General features: G+C 37.8%; 1 protein-coding gene across 1 annotated transcript; it reads left to right on the top strand.

The window, feature by feature from the left end:
- Nucleotides 1-291: 291 nt before the first annotated feature.
- Nucleotides 292-1,149, top strand: LOC140004753 (uncharacterized). The gene has a single exon (XM_072044897.1). It carries the CDS (start codon nt 292-294, stop codon nt 1,147-1,149), a length of 858 nt encoding a protein of 285 aa, XP_071900998.1.
- Nucleotides 1,150-16,777: the final 15,628 nt, after the last annotated feature.

The following is a 16,777-nucleotide window of genomic DNA, read 5'->3' as shown; positions in this document are numbered from 1 at the left end:
CCTCCGGTCCTAGTGCCACCCAAACCGGGCTGGCCTCTGATCATGTACTTATCTGTGCTCGACGGAGCAGTAGGGTGTGTTCTGGGACAACACGATGATTCCGGAAGGAAAGAGCAGGCCATCTACTATCTTAGCAAGAAATTCACCCAGTATGAGTCTCATTATTCATTTATTGAGAAAAGCTGTTGTGCATTGGCCTAGGCGGCTCAAAAGTTGAGACACTACTTGCTAAGTCATACCACTTATCTCATATCCCGCTCCGATCCTTTGAAATACCTCTTGGAGAAGCCAATGCCGACTGGGCGCCTGGCCAAATGGCAGATGATTCTTTCAGAGTTTGACATTGTTTTCACTTCGCAAAAGGCCGTCAAGGGGCAAGCTATAGCCGATCATTTGGCAGAAAATCCAAGGGACGATGAGTATCAACCACTCCATACCTATTTCCCTGATGAAAAGGTTTTATTTGTTGGTGCCGTAGAAGATATGAGCGAGCGGTGCCCCGAATGGAGGTTATTTTTTGATGGTGCCGCTAATTCTGTCGGAGCTGGAATCGGAGCAGTTCTTGTATCTCCAGAAGGGAAGCATTACCCCGGAGCTGCTAAGTTGCAATTCGCCTGTACAAACAATATGGCCGAGTATGAAGCCTGTATTTTTGGTCTTAAAATGGCTTTGGAAATGGAAGTTAAAGAGTTAATAGCCTTCAGTGATTCAGATTTACTTGTGCACCAAACGTTGAAACAATGGATAACCAAAGATTCCAAAATTTTGCCATACCATTGTAATTTGCTCAATCTGGCTAGACAATTTCAAAGTTTGGAGTTCAGACATCTCCCACGAGCCCGAAATGCATTTGCAGATGCCTTGGCCACCTTATCTTCTATGATACAATATCCGGATGAATTAGGAATCGAGCCCATCCGGATCCAACTCCAGGACAAGCCTGCTCATTGTTGGGTCATAGACGATTCTTCTGGCAATAGTCCTTGGTACAATGATATTAAGGAATTCCTCAAAACTGGATCTTACCCTCCCGAAGCTACTGCAAATGACAAGGGTTTCCTGCGCAGAATGGCCTCAAAATTTTTCCTAAATGGAGAGGTATTATACAAAAGGACATCGGATTTGAACCTCTTAAGGTGCATCGACTAAGATGAAACTCAATACATGATGAAAGAGGTGCATAGCGGTGTTTGTGGACCTCACATGAATGGACATTTGTTGGCGAAGAAAATTATGAGGACTGGATATTTTTGGCTTACCATGGAGCGCAATTGCATAGATTTTGTCCGGAGATGTATTAAATGTCAAGTGCATGGCGATGTTATACGCGCTCCTCCCACCGAATTGCATAGCATGATTGCCCCAAGGCCCTGCTCAATGTGGGGAATGGACGTGATTGGCACAATCGACCCTCCGGCTTCAAATGGACATCGGTTTATATTGGTGCCAATTGAGTACTTTACCAAATGGGTCGAAGCGGAATCATTCAAGCACGTGACAAAGAAGGTGGTGGCAAATTTTTTAAGAGATCATGTCATATGCCGATTTGGGGTGCCAGAAACACTGATTACAGACAATGCCAAGAATCTCAACAATGACATGGTGGACGGGCTATGCGAGCAATTCAAAATCAGACATCGCAACTCTGCTATCTATAGACCACAGATGAATGGAGCCGTGGAAGCTGCAAACAAGAATTTGAAGACAATCATCCGAAAAATGATCGAAAAGCACCGTGATTGGCATGAAAAGCTTCCGTATGCACTAATGGCATATCGGACTTCTATTCGAATTTCAACTGGGGCAACCCCCTATTCGCTCATGTATGCAATGGAAGCTGTGCTACCTGCCGAGGTCGAAATCCCTTCATTGCGGGTTTTAATGGAGGCCCAGTTGGAAGAGGCTGATTGGATAAAACAGCGTTTTGAACAACTGTCCTTGATTGATGAAAAGCGGCTTAATGCTATTTGTCATGGCCAATGTTGTGAGGACTCGCAAATTCCTTACATATTTCTCAAAAATTCCCTTTTATTTGAAAATTATTTGGAAATTATTATTTCATGTTATCCATAGTTCAATCACCCTAGAAAAGTGCCAATGACCATAGGAAATTAGGGTTTTCCTATTTGTTTTCAATTTAAGGTGAAATCGGATTTTTTCGTGTAACCGCAGTATAATTATCCGGTACCGAGTAAGGATCAAATTTGGTGCTTAAGAGTGACTTTTAAGTGAGAAATAATATGTGATTAGAAGCAATGATAAAAAGTTAGTGAATTGGAAGAAAAAAACCCTAGTACGTGCGATTTAAGAGAAAACGCGTCACACCGACGTGTACCGTGCACTACCGATTGAACCACCACTTGACTACCACTTTCTTGCCATACAAGTTTATTACTAATGGAGCAAAATATCTCCTCTCTCATGATGACATCTTGGCCGCAATTAAAGGGCTAAAATGCAAGAAAGGAAAGAGAAAATTTTGTGGTGGAAATCAAGCCAAGTGTTGGCTAAACTTGTGGACACAATTTGTTCTAATCTTCTTGTCTTCTTATAAGACCAATTAAGCTTCATTCTTCCCCAATTTTCTGCTGCATAGCTGGGCTAGGAGAGAGAGGAAAGGGAGAGCAAGAGAAAACAAAATTTCTTCTTGATTTGCACCATCCAAGTGCAAGAAACAAATTCTAAACCGATTAAAGTGTGAATTGTGATCTTGGGAAGCTAGGGAAGCTAAAATTTTCAAGAGGAAATGAAGTGGTACTCTTGCAAGCTTTGTTTTGAGGTATGTGCTGTCTATACTTGCTATATGGATGATCTATGTTGTATCTAAGCTTAGATAAGTGGTTGTAGTGATGATGGGAGCAAGAAATCAAGAAAGGTTCCATTAACAATCAAAAATTCCAGATTTCTGGAAATTTCTTTCCCCTTTCTGTCCGGTTTTGTTTCTTCATGTTAGAGGCCGAATTGGCCTTAGGTCAAAACATCAAAATTGTATAGAATGGTATTGTATAGTTTCCCACAAAATTTTAGCTCAATCGGAGCAACGTAGCTTGTTGAAAGACGAAAATACCCTCACTGATCTAGGTTACTTTCCAGAATTCCGCGTGGACAGTTCAGTCTCTTTGGTTGTGTTTGATCACTATAATCCGTTCAGATTTAGCCAATTGTCAAAACATGAAAGTTTTAGTACCCTGTATTAGCTTTTCAACGCCACCAAGAACGTCTTAAACGGACCTCGGTAGACTGGGATATGGTCATTTGAATGCAGTGCTGTTAATTAACTGACTAGTTGGATTTTGAATCTGTAAAGTGGGAATTTGACTAGATTGCATTGTAAATCTGACTGAGTCATCTTCATGAGAATTGTATACATTTGTCTTAGTTTTCATATGGCTTTGAAATTACTGGATTTGGAGTTATGTGTGCTGAGATCAGAGTGGATGAATCAAGACTATCACAGTAAACCTTGAACTAGAAAATCTGGGAACATTTTGATAAATTCGACCTAGATACAGGGTAAACTGGACTGAGTGGCCTTCTTCAATATTGTAGCCCTGTGTCTTAGCTTCGAAACGGCATAAGTTTCATCCCAATCCGATAAGTGTAACTCCGGTTGTGACCGTTATGCCTGAACCCGTCAAAACTGTCTTTTGTCAAATTGCATTTCTGCACTTGTTATTACTTTAATTTTTGTTCTTATATTGTCTTGAGCCTATGAAATGGCTATTATGATGAGTTTGTGGTGTACATGACTTTGGGATTGGCTGAGAAAAATCATGAAGCCATAAATGGCTGGAAAATTAGGTAAACACAAAGGGCATGCTGCCCAAATTTTCGCCCGAAAGCTAAGTTCTATTTCAACTTGTATAATACTATGACCGTTTTTCCATCTTAAAAACATGATCCTTCTTCAATTGGAAACTCCAAATGTTTACTTACTCTTACCAAATAAAGAGGAGTGGTTTAGGATTTTCTTGAGTATTTTGTCCTTTCTTTTTCATGAATTTCATTAAGACAATTAGTCTATAATATCTACTTGAAAATGAGATAAGTTTCAATCATATAAACGATTCCGAAAACGGTATTTCTTAGTCTATCTAGTTGGATTTTGACTTGTCTTTAGTTCAAGTGTTTCCATTAGAAAATTTTATAACCCTTTTGAGTTTGGTTTTACGTATGGTCTAGGAAACCCTAGTTATTTTGTCCACAGGTCCAAATGTCCTCGTTCCACTTTAAAGTCTTTTATACGTTCTACTCATCATTTGTCGAGCTTCTTTGATTGCACCTAATTGTTTGTGATAAATGAGTGGTAATATTCTTTTCATTTAATTTTAGGTTTTCTCAATGACTAAAAATAATATCCGGAAGGATATTTTGCACGTTGTTGTGCGTAAATAGGTGAGTGTTCTATATACGTTTTGTTTCTATGATTATGTGGATTGTTGTGACTATGTGGTTATTTGTGAATATTTGATTAAATGTTAATTGTTTTCTATGATTTCTAAAATGAACTTTTGCTAGGCGAGTGTGTACTTTATCGCATTCGACCTAAATAAATATGAAATTTTTGGTGATTAAATGTTGAAATACTAGTTGCGCATGAATGTAAGCTTTTTTGGCTGAACGGGGCCCTTGCCCTTGTTACCAATCGACTTGAGCCAGAAGCGGATTCGGTCGGGCGATATGGTGACCTGGGTGAATTTGGTATACTCGAGTATTACCTTGTAGTCCGGCTAACGTCCGGATGGGTGGAGTCCGGCCAACGTCCGGATGGGTGGAGTCCGGCCAACGTCCGGAAAGGGATGAATGAACGAACGCAGGCACGAGGGTTTTACTTCTCAAAAAGGAAATTCTCAAATCATTGGAGGAATAAGGGGAAATGTCAAGGGAACGAACGAACGAACAAATAGCTCCTTGTGAGCCTGTATCCTTTTAATGAATGTATTATCATTGCTTTATATTGGACATGTTTTCTGGATTAAATGTTATTACATGACTAATGTTCCTTGTTTAATTACTTGTTTATATATATAGAACCTCACTGGGCTTTTTAGCTCATACCACGTAAATTGTTTTCCTTAGCAGGGGAAGGCGAGCAAGGACGAGAGTTCTGTATAGTCTAGTTGATCTAGTTCTTTGGCCTTGCAATGGTTCTCGCCCTAGTGCTTGGCACGGGCTGGTTGTATGAGGAATGAGAACCCTCGTATATTCGATGTTTGTACTTGAATGGTAAACACTTTGAAGACTTCTGGTGTGTAGAAGTTTCTTATCTTTTACTTGAGCATCTATTGTCTATGGATGTATACACATGATACGAGTGAGTGAGTCCTGGCGAGAGCTGGGCAGGCGACCCGCCGAACTCTTTGGTACGCCCTAGGGTTAGGTGGGGCCGTCACAAATGTTACCAAAAGCGCATGGCCCGGGCCTACAACAAGAAGGTCTATTTGCGCACATTTGAAGAAGGCGACAAAGTGCTGAACCAGATTTTGCCAGTGCAAGATGAGGCCAAAGGCAAATTTGCTCCAAATTGGCAAGGGCCATTCATTGTTCAAAAGGTATGGATGGACAAACATTTCCTCAACCTATCAACTCGGATATGTGCAAGAAATTCTTCATTTGATTATGCAAAAACTTCTTTTAGAAATTCATGCAAATGATGAAATACAAGTCAGGCCATCTTCTTTTACACTTGAAACATTCAATCCCTAATTGTCCCTTTTGAGCTATCAGACTAATAATTTTCGTTTGGCAACCCCTGAGAATTGCAAACCCCACACTGGGGCAAATTTATTGTGAAAAAGAGATGAAAAGAGAAAAACCCCACACTGGGGCGAATTTAGTGAGAAAATGCAATAAAAAAATGCAAAGAGAGAAAATCCAATCAAACTGGGGCAAAGTTTTCTTCAGTTTTGTTCAAAAATTGGAAATCATTTTTAAAATGATGCAATCTCAGGTTATTTCACCCTTTTTATTAAAATTTTTGCTTTCAAGCCTCAACTTTCTTGAAAAAACCCCACCTGACCTCATTACAAAAGCCCAAAAGTCCTGGCTTTCGTCACTTGCTGTATTTCTATTAGGAAATTTGCTAATCCACTGGCACGTGATGTCCATAATGCCTTCACCTAAACTTCTAAGGGAAGTGCATTTTACTGATGCCAGCAATCTTCAACTCACATGCTTGAGTCGATCATGGCCGAGTTTTTCCCTCATGTTTTAGGTGAAAACCCGAAAGGGCACCTTAAAAAAAAAACAACAAAAAAACAACAAAAAAACAAAGCAAACAAACGAAAAAAAAAGAAGAAGAAAAACAAAACAAGAAGCAAAAAGGGTGGGGGCAACCTTGGTGAAAACCCGAAAGGGCGCCAAGGTAGGGTTCTGCAATGAACGAGCAAGAGGAGGAACAGCTGGTGACTTGGTTCGTTTGGGTTTCTCTTCGCTTTGTACCACTTCTGTCAATATTGAATTCCGAAACAAAGATATCCCGAGATTCGACTATGGTGTCTGTTGGCTCAACTGTTTCATTTTAGATACTCTTTTGCAAGTACATTCCTATGGAATTCATTTTTCCTCAAATATTTGTATTCATGACATTTTCATGGGATTAGGCATGATTGTTTACATCCTTTTTGCATATTCATCCTTGCATGACATGTGAATTTGTCATACATCATGTTTTCTAATCATTGAGTTTAAATAAATGACAATCCCCATGGTTTATGCAAAGCATACGTTCGGGTTCAGTCCTCTTTGGAAATGGTCGTGATTCAACGGAGCCCGTTACACAGATCTCATAATATGGCTGAAGGCATTCCCGGTCGGTCTGAGAAGAATCAGAGAGCCTTTGACGTAATAAATCCAACTAAATCAGATACTATAGCCGAATTGGACAAAGGCATCAAAGGACTCATGTTTACACGATTCTCAAAGGGAACCGGGTCAAATGATGGAGGCAATTTCATTATTCTTTCTCTTCTGCAGGAAAATCTCATGCATGGAAGGAAAACAATAACATCTCGCATTCAAAGCAAACAAAGGCAGATCGGACAAGTTACAAGCAGGTTTGATCAAAGGCACAACAAAACGGTGATGTAGAATCAACCTTTGACTCAAAAGCAAAGACGTAACCTTGAAATTGAAATTTTTGAATTAAGGCTATTTTCAGGTAAGTATACCGGAAATTCTCCGGTTTAAATTTCTATCTCGGGTCAGTCCCGAATTTAAATTTCTGTTGGGGTCAGTCCCCTCGGGTCAGTCCCGAATTTAAATTTCATGTTGGGGTCAGTCCCGAATTTAAATTTCATGTTGGGGTCAGTCCCCTCGGGTCAGTCCCGTTTTAAATTCCTGTTCGGGTTAGTCCCGTTTTAAATTTCTCGTTCGGGTCAGTCCCATTTTAAATTCCTGTTCGGGTCAGTCCCGTTTTAAATTTCTGTTCGTGTCAGTCCCGTTTCTTTTTAAATTCCTGTCCGTTGGAATCATTTTGTGGTCGAATAACACAGGTAAGTATTTGGTGTCTACTTCTTTGTCTCAAGTTTTTCCAAAACTCAGACAAAGAGGGGCAAACTGTAGACACCAAAATTTCAGTGTAATTTCATTTACTTTTTATTTGTCGTGCTAGGTTTATTCATTTTTTAGTTTTTAGTTTTTTATTTTATTATTTTTTAAGCTTTAGCATAGAATTTCTCGGGAAAAAGAAAAGCATTCAAAAATTATGTTTTAGTTGTTTTGATTTAAATTCAATGTTTTCTTGAAAAAAATATGAAAAAAAGGAAAAATGAAAAAAATTGAAAAAAAGGGAAACCCGCTTGCGGGTTTCAGGCTATTTAACAGGTTCTGGAAAAAATAGGCTCAATGTTTTCCTGGAAAAATGATGAAAATGAAAAATGAAGGAAAAAGAAATGAAAAAAAATGAAAAATTGCAACTTTGCTGTTTATTATTTCTAGTTTATTTATTTTTGCCCGATGTTTCTTAAAATTGTTGTTTTTGTTTTACTTAATTTTATTATCATTTTTTTGTTTTAAAATTACTTTTCACCAAAAAAAAAAAAGACCCGCGGCATGCAAGCTGCGTATTTTTGCAGCTTGCAAGGAAGGACTCGGGCAGCCCTTTGGCTGCAATTTTAGAAGAGATGGCTGAAGGGTTAGGGTTGTGGTTCCCCCATATAAAAGAAAAGAAAGCAGCCGCAACAGAGAGGGGGAGGAAGGATTGAAGGGACGGCTGAAAAAAGAACAGCTACGGGAGGAGAGTAGGATAGCAAGGGAAGGTCAGATCAGAGGGCAAGAAACAAAGGGCGAAGAGAAAAAGGGTCTGAGAGAGTTCTGAGAGAGTAGCGGCGGGGCCAAGGGTTGAAGAAGAAAAGAGCCAAGGAAGAGTCACGGCTGGGCAAAAGCTTGGAGATTTCTGGTCAAACCAAAAAGAAGGAGAGGAGCTGCTACTCAAGTTTTTTTTTTTTACTGCTAAAAATCCATCAGAAATAGCACTGTAAGGTTCCTTTCCATTTCCTATAGATAATCTTATCAATAAATCATGAAACTGTGCTGAATCATGAGTCGGTGAATGTGGTTAAGAGTTCCGATGGTGGTTTATGCTTATAGCTCAAAGATGTTGCCTTTCGCTGTTATTGTGTATGATGGGTCTGAAATTTGATTGGTATGGATTATATTTCATCCCTAGGTCATAGTTTTAGCAGCAAGACCCCAGCTTTGAAAAGAAAAAACATTTACATGGCCTATACGTTTGAATTGCTGGATAAATTGTGAAGAAAAGTGGCCTGTTCCGTTTCTATTTTGAATCTGTCTTGGCTTGTTCGGATGTGGGAGTCTTGTTCTGGTTTTGTTGCTTAAGTTTTCGATTGTTTGATTCATTTGTTAAGAGGTTTTGAGCCATGGTTGGTTCAAAGTTTTGAATGAATTCTTGTTGAAAGTTTATAGACAACTGCATCAGAAACCATGAAAGCTATGCCGCAAGCTCTTGCGGAATTGCAGATGGGAATAATAGGTTACCGAACCATTTTTGTATGAAAGTTTCCAAGAATCTGCGTCATTTCCTTCTATGTTTTTGCCTGTTTGGATGTTGAAGTTATGCGTCTTGTTGCTTAGTTTCAAATTATGATTTTTGGTGGAAAATTTTTTGAGCAAAGCTGTGTATTTGAATCTGAAATCTGAGTTTGGAAGTAAAAGGCAGCAGGCCTGCACTTTTGGCTGCTGAAGTTTTTCGTGTTTATTTGAAATGTTTGATTTGACCGTCGTTCGGTTGAGATGTTGTGAGAATGTTTGGGAGCTTAGCAGTAGAGGCCAGTAGTTTGCTTGGTTTGTGGTAGCCGAAAGAAAAATCTTGCTGCAGTTTTCTTTCTTTCTTTTGTTGTCGGTCAAACTAGATTTGCCACCTTAATCCTGCAAACAAGATTTCACGTTTTGTTTTAGTCAATAATTTCTGGTTTGATAAACTTGTTTGTATGATGAAATGGATGGAGTCGCTGCCGGAAAATTGCCGCAAGCTTGGAAATAAAAGGCAGCGAGTTTCATTTTAGTTGCAGAAGCTTCTTGTCTTTCTTTTGTTGCATGAAACTTGCATAAAAGTATTCCAAGAATCCCATTGTTTTTAAGTTGTAACCATGTTTGATTGGAAATGGATCAAAGGGCTGCATGAATCTTGTTTGCCGAAAGTTGCTTGGAGTTGCGGCAGCTTTTGTTCTTTAAGTGTTGCACGCATGTTTTTCCAGAATTTTTTGCAGGATATTTTGCTGAGTTTTGTTTGTTTGGATTGAGGTGGTTATGTAGTTAGTTGCTTAGTCTAAAGCAGTGATGTTGGGGTTGAAAATATCTAATCAAAGTTATGTATTGGAATCGGAAATCTGAGCTTGGAAACGAAATGCAGCTGGTTTCATTTTTAGTTAGTCGCAGAAGTTTCAGTTTTGTACGTATGCATGCATGAAAACTAAAAGGAAAATTTGCACTTTGACCCCTCAAGTTTCCCCTTATGCCACTATGACCTGGAAGATTGGGAAAACTAATCAATTTGGTCCCTGTGATTTTCCAGCAATGCTACAAAGACCCAATTACATTCCAATCTCTTGCAATTAAGTCCTAAGTTGATTGCAATTTGAACTATTATTTGATCTTGTCCTTTACTTGTGGACCTTTGAGTTCTTAAATGTTTCGATTGGACTCGAATGATTGACTAATTCTTTCAATTGGGTCTTTGTCTGCTTTAAACCTTTGAGTATAGGTTGTTTAGTCTATTTGGGTGTTTTAAGTGCTTCAATTTCGTGTTATTTTTATTCCATGTAATTAATTGGTAATTAAATTAGTGCATTAATCCCTTGCTTTGGTGGTTTTAGCCCAAGTTATCACTTTCTTTGGTGATTCTAGCCCAAGTTAAGTCTTGTTCACTTTACTAACATCACAAACGGGGAGGTATAACTTCTTCTATCCCTTTTTGTCTCTCTCCTATGTGATCCAACGTGCTAAGTGAGAATTGCATGTCTACTTGCTTCCCTTACCTTTCCTTATTTCCTTTCATTTATTTCATTTACTTTTGCCTTTATTAAGTTTTTCTTTTATGGGGTATGTGTACACCTCTTGGCTTGTAATAGATAGGGCTTGGAGAGCATTTTTGTCCACTTTTCCCCTTCCCCTTTTTGTTTTAGTTAGCGAATGTAATAAGTTCATTAGATTGATTGCTTGCTTTTGTTGCTACGTGTTAATTTGCTTTATTAGACTCTTGCATTTAGTTGAGCATGCTAAGTGTTATGTGCTACGTGTTTATAGGTAATTGGCATGTCTACTTGCTTTCTATAGTCATGGATGAATGTACGTCACCACACTAGTCCAACGCTAGTTGTGGCTCATTGTTCGTTTCCACTAGTCCAACGCTAGTAGGAATTCATAGATATGGGCTAGTCCAACGTTAGACCCAATAGACCGTCCCTCTTGTTGGTACATACTTGCTTGTTTCACTACATTTCATGCATTTTTCTTAGTTTTTTTTAGCATTTTGCATGCTCCTCCAACCCTTTTCCCTCATTTTAGGTTTTTGCATTCTCATGCTAGTTATAGGGTACATTTGCTTGAGAGTCCCCTTTCGATAAGGGAAATGAGCGAGTGTGGCTACAAAATAGCCTTAGCACGCTAGTTCTCCCTTCTAATCAAAGGAAAAATCAAAGTCGTGAAGTTAGGAGTCATTCCCGTACCCGACTTGATGCATTCCTCTAGGTTCATACATTCTCATTTTTATCATATCACTTTTCTCACTTTCTTTATCCACATTCTTTCACTACTTATATTTTTTTCAATCCACATGCCATGTTTGCATATTTTTCTTCTTTTATCATTTATTTTCTACCTGACAAATTGCACCCAATTGCACTTATATGTATTTACTACCATTATACCTTATTTTCATCCACTTGCACACAAACACCTTTATTTTCTCCATTGGCACACATGCACTTTCTTTACATTTGCACACTTGCACTTTTCTTACATTTGCACACTTACACTCATACTTGAGTCTTCATTTGCATTATTCATGACCTCTATGAGGGCTTTCCTTACTGGCCATCACAATTCATGTGGTTGGGACCAAAAAGCCTCATAAGAGACATTTTAGATTTAGGATTGCATCTTTTTCATATCCATTAGTTACATCCAACATGCAACGCGTATTTTGGGTAGAAGAATTAGGAAAAGTGGGGCTAAGTCACGCAACTAGCTTTGGCTAGGGTAAAGGAGTGCCTTAGGCTTTGCCTTTGCCTTCTCCCTTATCAAATGTGACCCCCGATCCCTTTCTTTGGTTACGTAGACCTAAAAGTTCTTTAAAAGGGTTTGTTTACTTTTTTCTTTTAAAAACAAAAATCATTTTTGGGTGACTTGGTACACCCTAACTCCATACCAAGTGGCGACTCCATTTTCCATTCAAAAAACCCTTTTTGAACTATATTTTTGGCCAAACTGTCACATTTCACAATCCCATGGCCTTTTATTTTCACTTTCACACACATTCACATACATATCTCACACACTACTCTTACACCATCAAAAAGTGGGGCGCGACACAACCTACACACATTCACCCATACTTTCCCAACAAAATCGCCGATACCACTACAAGTCATAAACCCTTCAATACATCTTATTAGAGTCACAAAAATCTTTAATCCAAGCCAATTCAAGTGCTATATATAAACCCTAGAAAAGCCCCAAATCCAAACACTAAATCTGAAATTTTCTGTCCAATGCGGAAATTTTCCGCAAACCACCACAATTTACGCACCAAAGTGTTATTCTAGACCATTCCAAGCTATCATCCATGGCCCAACAATATTAAATATATGAAAACAGAAAAATCATGAATAAATATAAAAATTCACCAATTTCTACCAAAAGTCATGAAATAACACCTAAAACCATCTCTTTAACTCACATAAACCACTAATTAAACATTATTGAGAAGGAAAGAGAGGTTCCTTGGCTACTCACCTTACCAACTCAAGAAAGGAGGCAACTTAGCACCTTAGTCTTCCAAACCACTTCACAACCAACCTTACTACCACTAGATTAGGGGTTTTTATGGAGGAAATCCAAGTTTAATCGGTTAGATTGAGAGATTGAGCAAGATTAGAAGCAAGAAGGTTGAGAGTTTTCTTTTCTTTTCTCTTGGAGATGGCCGGCCAAGAAGCTTGAAAATAAGGATAATTTTGGGTCAATTTTTGGTTAATTGGTAAAAGTGGTAAATGGTCAAAATCCAAGAAAGAATAGGAAAGTCACACTTGTCCCCCTAATTAATGCATGCTATCCTTTTGTCCCTCTCACACCAATCCATTTGGTAATCACTAATTATCTCCTAAAACCTGCTAAATTACTCCCGGTATATCAAAATTAACTTATCTGACCCAATTTTACCGAACTTTCAGCATTAGCGGATTCCACGCCCGGTATACACTTCTAAAATCTCATGAACTAATTAATCCTAGGAAAATTATTTAAAAACCATATTTACACATAAAAATAATTTAGAAAATTTTCCTAATGAAGAAATTATAGAAAAGCATGCAATTAAATAAAATAAAACCTAGAAAATAAGAAAATTTACGGGTTCTCACATAAATACTTACGACCTCCTTGCCCAACAAGGAAGAATGTACGTTCGTTTTCAAATTAAAACAATGTCTCGAAAAGTCTCAATATCTCAAAAATCGAGATTCAAAAGTGAGGGTTTAATAACACAAGAGAAACTGACTTCCTTCAAGAAATCAAGTTTAAAACGATCAATCAATATCAAGAAAGAGTAACGAGTTCTCAAAACTTATTTTCATGAGAAATTGGGAAATTTCAGCTTTACGTGATAATCTTTGGAAAATCGAATCTTGAGTTTGGTATGTCCAAAAATAGAAAAATTTACACCGTTGGAAACTAGGTCCAAAGTACTAAAATTTCCTGAACACTTTTCCAAGATTCTAAATAGAAGGCATCAATTTTCTACTCAAAATGGCTGATCTGAACAAGCAAGGCAGTTTCAGTCATGTTTTTACGCAATTTTTGGAAATTAGGCAAAATTCACAGAAAGTGAACTAGCCTTTAAAATTCACAACACATTATGATTCCTAACAAAGTTTCGAAAGGGACAAATGGAAGTAAATTCGGAGTCTTGCGTATCAAGATATAGCAGTTCAAAGTCGGTAACTTTCACCACTGGAACAGTGAATTTCCAGATTTGACAAGCAGTTTTTGGAACATCATTTGGGTGCCGAAATAGTCTTAGAATTATACCAACCATGGCACACTGAAACTTCTATATGAGGGTTACCCCTCTATCAAATTTCACGTGAAAACTTCCATGGAAAGATAGTTAACGAAACAAACCAAAATTCGGAAAATATTTCAAAGCAAATCTGTCTTCTTGCTTTCTTTTCTTTTCCAAACATTTTGCACCATGAAATCAGTCCCAATTCGGTTCATTTTTGAAACCAAGGTCCTATGAACATCTAATAAGCATTTGGTAGGTAATTGACACCAAAATTTTCGAAACAATATGTCCCAAACCAAACCTAACCATTCTGCTAGCAAGAAGAGAAAGATTTCCAGATTTCCAGCTTTGTCATAGTTTAGAAATTGAACCATATCTCACTCAATACAACCTGAAATTGAAAATGGTTTGTGGAGTTGGAAAATAGATTCAAAATTTTACATTTTATTAGAACAAGTCATTGTCAAAATCAGTTCATAAGTAAGAGAAAATAGAGCCACAATATGCAGCTTCTACCTTTCTCTCGGCTAGACCATCAGAATAGGATAGTAAATTTTGCAGAATCACTACATCTCACTCATTTCAAACTAAAGGGTGAATTTTATACCATTGGAAAGATACAAGTGTCTAGTTTCAAATTCCACAAACAGCACTTGATTTTGACATGTGGACAAAGAGATATGTTTGATCAAATAGTTACTGTGTTGGCTGCCAAAACCCATCTCCAGATTTCTTTCAAATTTCGAAAATTCAAGGTTTGCTCAACCAAATCAAATGATTTTTTGTAGATACTTTCTACACACCATATACAACATATATCAACCAATTTCACACCCAAACAATGAACAAAAATTTGAAATTCAAGCAAGATAACAACAGGGCAGATTTGGCCATGTTGCACTTCCAACTTTCCTTCGATTTTTCCTTCACTTTCTAACCATAATCAACTCACTTAACATATGAACAACATTAATCAAGCATTAAATCCTCAAGGCAGCTACCTCTAGGCAACATCAAGTCTGCTAGCTTAACAATTAAAACAAGAAAAATAGATTTCCTCAAGTCCTCTACCTAGTTTCATGCTTAGGGTTTAAACCCTTGCAAATCCAACCGTAAATCTTGTATTAACTGGAAAAATTAGAGGAGTTGATGGTTACCTACTTAGTCCTTGAAGAAACCAAAAGTTTTACCACAAAAACCTCCAAGAAATCCCTCAAGATGAAGCCTTTCTCCAAACTCAAGCTAATCTCCAAGTGGTTTTGAGGTTGGGTTCAAAGTTAGAAGTGAATTGGAGCCAAAAATTGAACAAGATGAAGAAGCTTTTCTTCCCTTCTTTTCCTTGGATGTTTGGCTGGCCAAGAGAGGTAAGGAGAGAGAGTGTTTGTTGAGTGTGAAGCTTCCTTTGGAAGCTTAAAGAATTTGTGGCCAAAAGGTGTGCAAAAGTCAACTAGGAATAGTGTCGTGCGCCGGTGTCGTACCACCGTTTTCTCTCTCGTTTGTTGCACTAGTGCACTAATCATCAAATGTAATTCCTTTAACAATATAATTATTCACTCTTAGTAGTCTAATATAATTTCTTAAATTTTCACTTTGCCATTTTGACGCAAAATGCTTGAACTTCCGAATCTCGAGCGATAAAGCGAAATTTAAAATGATTCATGTAACAATAATATAATTAACCAATACTAGGGTAAATAATCATAAAAATAATTATTTTAAGAATAAAAACATGAGTCCTCACATCCTCTCCCCCTTAAGAGAATTTCGTCCTCGAAATTTATACCGTGATTCGAAAATAGATCTAGATATTTTCCTTGAATTTCTTCTTCTACTTCCCAAGTTGCTTTCTCTAGTCCATGGTTTCTCCATGCAACTTTCACCAACGATATTCGCTTGTTCCTCAGTTCTTTCACCTTATGATCTAAAAGCTTTATTGGTTTCTCCTCATAAATGAGCGTCTCATCAACCTCAATATCTTCCGGTTGTAGAACATGAGACGGGTCCAAATGATATTTCTTGAGTATCGATACATGGAACACATTGTGAATTCGAGACAGACTTGGTGGTAATTCCAACTTATAAGCCACATTCCCTACACATTGAAGAATCTTATATGGTCCTACAAATCTCGGTTGTAGATTCTTTTCTTTTCCTGCCATCAAACTCGCTGTCAGAGGAGTAATCTTAAGAAATACTTGGTCTCCAACTGCAAATTATAAATCTTTCCTTCGGTTATCTGCATATAGGTAATGCCATATAGGTCTCAAACGTCACTCCATATAGATAATGCCTCTACTTCTTTAATTCAAACACCATAGCCACTAACTCCAAGTCATGAGTTGGGTAATTTCTCTCGTGCGGCTTTAATTTCCTAGAGGCATACGCTATTACCTTATCATTTTGCATTAATACACATCCCAAACCTTCCTTTGAAGCATCTGTATAGACCACAAAACTATCTTTCCCATTCGGTAGAGCTAATATGCGTGCTCTCATCAAACGTTTCTTTAACTCTTGGAAACTTTCTTCACACTTAGGACTCCATATAAATTTTTCACTTTTCTTGGTCAACTCAGTCATGGGTCTAGCAATCTTAGAAAAATTCTTGATAAATGTCTGGTAATATCCTGCTAACCCTATAAAACTTCAAACTTCAGTAGGGTTTTAAAGTTGTTTCCATTTAGAAACTGTTTCAATTTTAGCTGGATCCACTTTAATCCCGTCCTTGAAAATTATATGACCTAAAAATGTCACTTCTTTCAACCAAAACTCAAGCTTGCTAAACTTAGCATACAACTGATATTCCCTCAGAGTTTGTAAAACAATTCTCAAATGTTTCTCATGATCCTCCACAGTCTTAGAGTACACTAGTATATCATCAATGAACATCACCACAAATTGGTTCAGATAAGGCTCAAAGACTCGATGCATTAAATTCATAAAAGCTGCAGGTGCATTCATTAGCCCAAACGGCATTACGGCAAACTCAAAATGTCCATACCTCGAGTTAAAGGCAGTTTTAGGTATATCTTTTTC

The sequence above is a fragment of the Coffea arabica genome, chromosome 1c (genome assembly GCF_036785885.1).
Source record: "Coffea arabica cultivar ET-39 chromosome 1c, Coffea Arabica ET-39 HiFi, whole genome shotgun sequence".
In the NCBI taxonomy this organism is placed as follows: Eukaryota; Viridiplantae; Streptophyta; class Magnoliopsida; order Gentianales; family Rubiaceae; genus Coffea; species Coffea arabica.
Note: the sequence above shows the minus strand (reverse complement) of the source record. Positions and strands in the feature narration are given on the sequence as shown.

What these genes read in the sequence shown, in the direction of transcription:
- LOC140004753 (XM_072044897.1), top strand. Translation starts at nt 292, where the DNA reads ATGCCGACTGGGCGCCTGGCCAAATGGCAGATGATTCTTTCAGAGTTT.